Source organism: Poecilia latipinna, unplaced genomic scaffold, assembly GCF_001443285.1.
Source record: "Poecilia latipinna isolate Pla-1442-1.1 unplaced genomic scaffold, P_latipinna-1.0 Scaffold5424, whole genome shotgun sequence".
In the NCBI taxonomy this organism is placed as follows: domain Eukaryota; kingdom Metazoa; phylum Chordata; class Actinopteri; order Cyprinodontiformes; family Poeciliidae; genus Poecilia; species Poecilia latipinna.
In genome coordinates, this window is record NW_015118040.1 from 9,287 (window position 1) to 11,045 (window position 1,759).

The window sequence follows — 1,759 nt, forward strand, 5'->3', positions numbered from 1 at the left end:
TTATCATTAAACACCTTCTAAATGTCTGCCTGGGCTTATGAGGGTCTCTCTCACCGCAAACAATACCAAATCATGACAGATAGACCACTGTAAATTGCATATGATGTTGTTATTGCAATTTTCTAATATCATGCAGCCCTGAAGTTACCCTTAAAGAGCAGTGCATTATTTAAATGGTTTTATTAGTGATGGATTTGCAATAAATTATTTTGATAAGGAAAACAGTTATATTATATTCCACCTCTAAGACATAAAAGAAATAAAAGTTGCCATTTTGGAATGAAAACCTTTCAGTGGGTCTCATAATACACAGTTAGAAAATTTCCATGAAGCTCACCTCACTGCATCTGAAGGTTCGTCAATGTTAAAACTAATTCCTGCATCTTTTGACTTGGTGCTCTTGAAGGACAGACAGCTTGGTCCAGGTTCTTGTTCCTGTTTCCTGTGGATGAGAATGTCAGTCCAGTCAGACGCCTCTTTTATTTCCTGTCAGAAATAAACTTCTTGGATTAATAAATCTACAGTGTGAATGAAAACCATTCACCACCGTGAACATTTTAGCCTTTTATTGCTGTTAAAAGCAATCATGATCCAACAATTACAGGCTTTTTTTTTTTTTTTTTACAAAAAAATAACAAAAAATCTCCTTAAAGCTGTAACATGTAACTTTTATAAAACATGTTTTTTACATATTTGTTAAAGCTGTCACCATGTCGTGACACGATGGTATGAGAGACAATCTGTGAAAAGATCAAACTCCTCCAACTAGTTTTTCCATCTAAAGAAATGCAACGCTGCCAGTCAAAACCAACCAATAAGAGCCTGGAGGAAGGTCTTAGCGCTGTCAATTAACCTTGTGTATGTGCTGCTTAATGTGCTAATGGCAGAGAAACAAATTACCAAGACAGGAAATCTGTTTACCTGCGTCATTGATGACCATGATAACTATCATCAGCAATCCTAGCAGACTCTGCCAACAGGTAGAAGCTAAAAGCTAATAGCATTGCTACAGCTAGCTGGGGACAGGATGGATGAGCAGCACATACACAGGAATAATTGACAGCACTAAGAGCAGCTTGACTTTTTATAGATTATTTGTCTCATACCATACGGTCACAACATATTCACAGTTTCAACAAATATTTAAAAGACTATTTTTACGAAAGGAACAGTTTTAACGTCAAAGTGAAACCTGATTTCTACAAAATAAAGAAAAATAAAATGTAACTTTTTACATGCACCTTAATTTCAAAAATACATGTTTCATTCCTATGAATAATAATGGTCTTCCAATACATACCACTTCCCATAGGAGCAGAATGTGCTGACATGTGAAAGATGAAATACTTTACATTGATTCAGTGACATTTTACACATGTGATTCAGCTACAGCTAACCTCTTTGTAGCAGAAAGCTGGTTCAGGTCAGACTGGCCAGACTCCATATCAGATTCTCTTTCAGTCTGATTTCTGCAAGTAAAGTTGGTTTAATGCTGGGAGTGCTGATCCTGACAAAGTGATGCAGAGACAGACATCTCACCTCTTGTCCTCTGGTTTCTTACATAAAGTGGTTTCAGAGAGAGGAGCTTCCTCTTCCTTGTCCTCAGACGTCTCCATGTTGCCAAATTCAGATCAATACCAGCTTAGACACACAGTCCACCTTAATCTGCAGAAAGACAGACTCCACATTAAAACTAATGTGTTGGGATTTCAGCCATAGATCAACACAATGTTAATAAAATGACACACGGCTTTCAAAT

The 1,759-nt window shown here is 36.8% G+C and overlaps 1 protein-coding gene across 1 annotated transcript in view; it reads right to left on the reverse strand.

Annotated features, from left to right (window-relative positions):
- Positions 1-1,712, reverse strand: part of LOC106943532 (uncharacterized) — an 8,590-nt gene extending 6,878 nt beyond the window's left edge. The window contains exons 1-3 of the mRNA XM_015026839.1: positions 1,540-1,712; positions 1,398-1,469; positions 338-442 (exon numbers count right to left, since the gene is read on the reverse strand). Coding sequence (XP_014882325.1) covers positions 338-442; positions 1,398-1,469; positions 1,540-1,616 — 254 coding nt within the window. The 5' untranslated portion in view covers positions 1,617-1,712. The remainder of the gene's footprint in view (positions 1-337; positions 443-1,397; positions 1,470-1,539) is intronic.
- Positions 1,713-1,759: the final 47 nt, after the last annotated feature.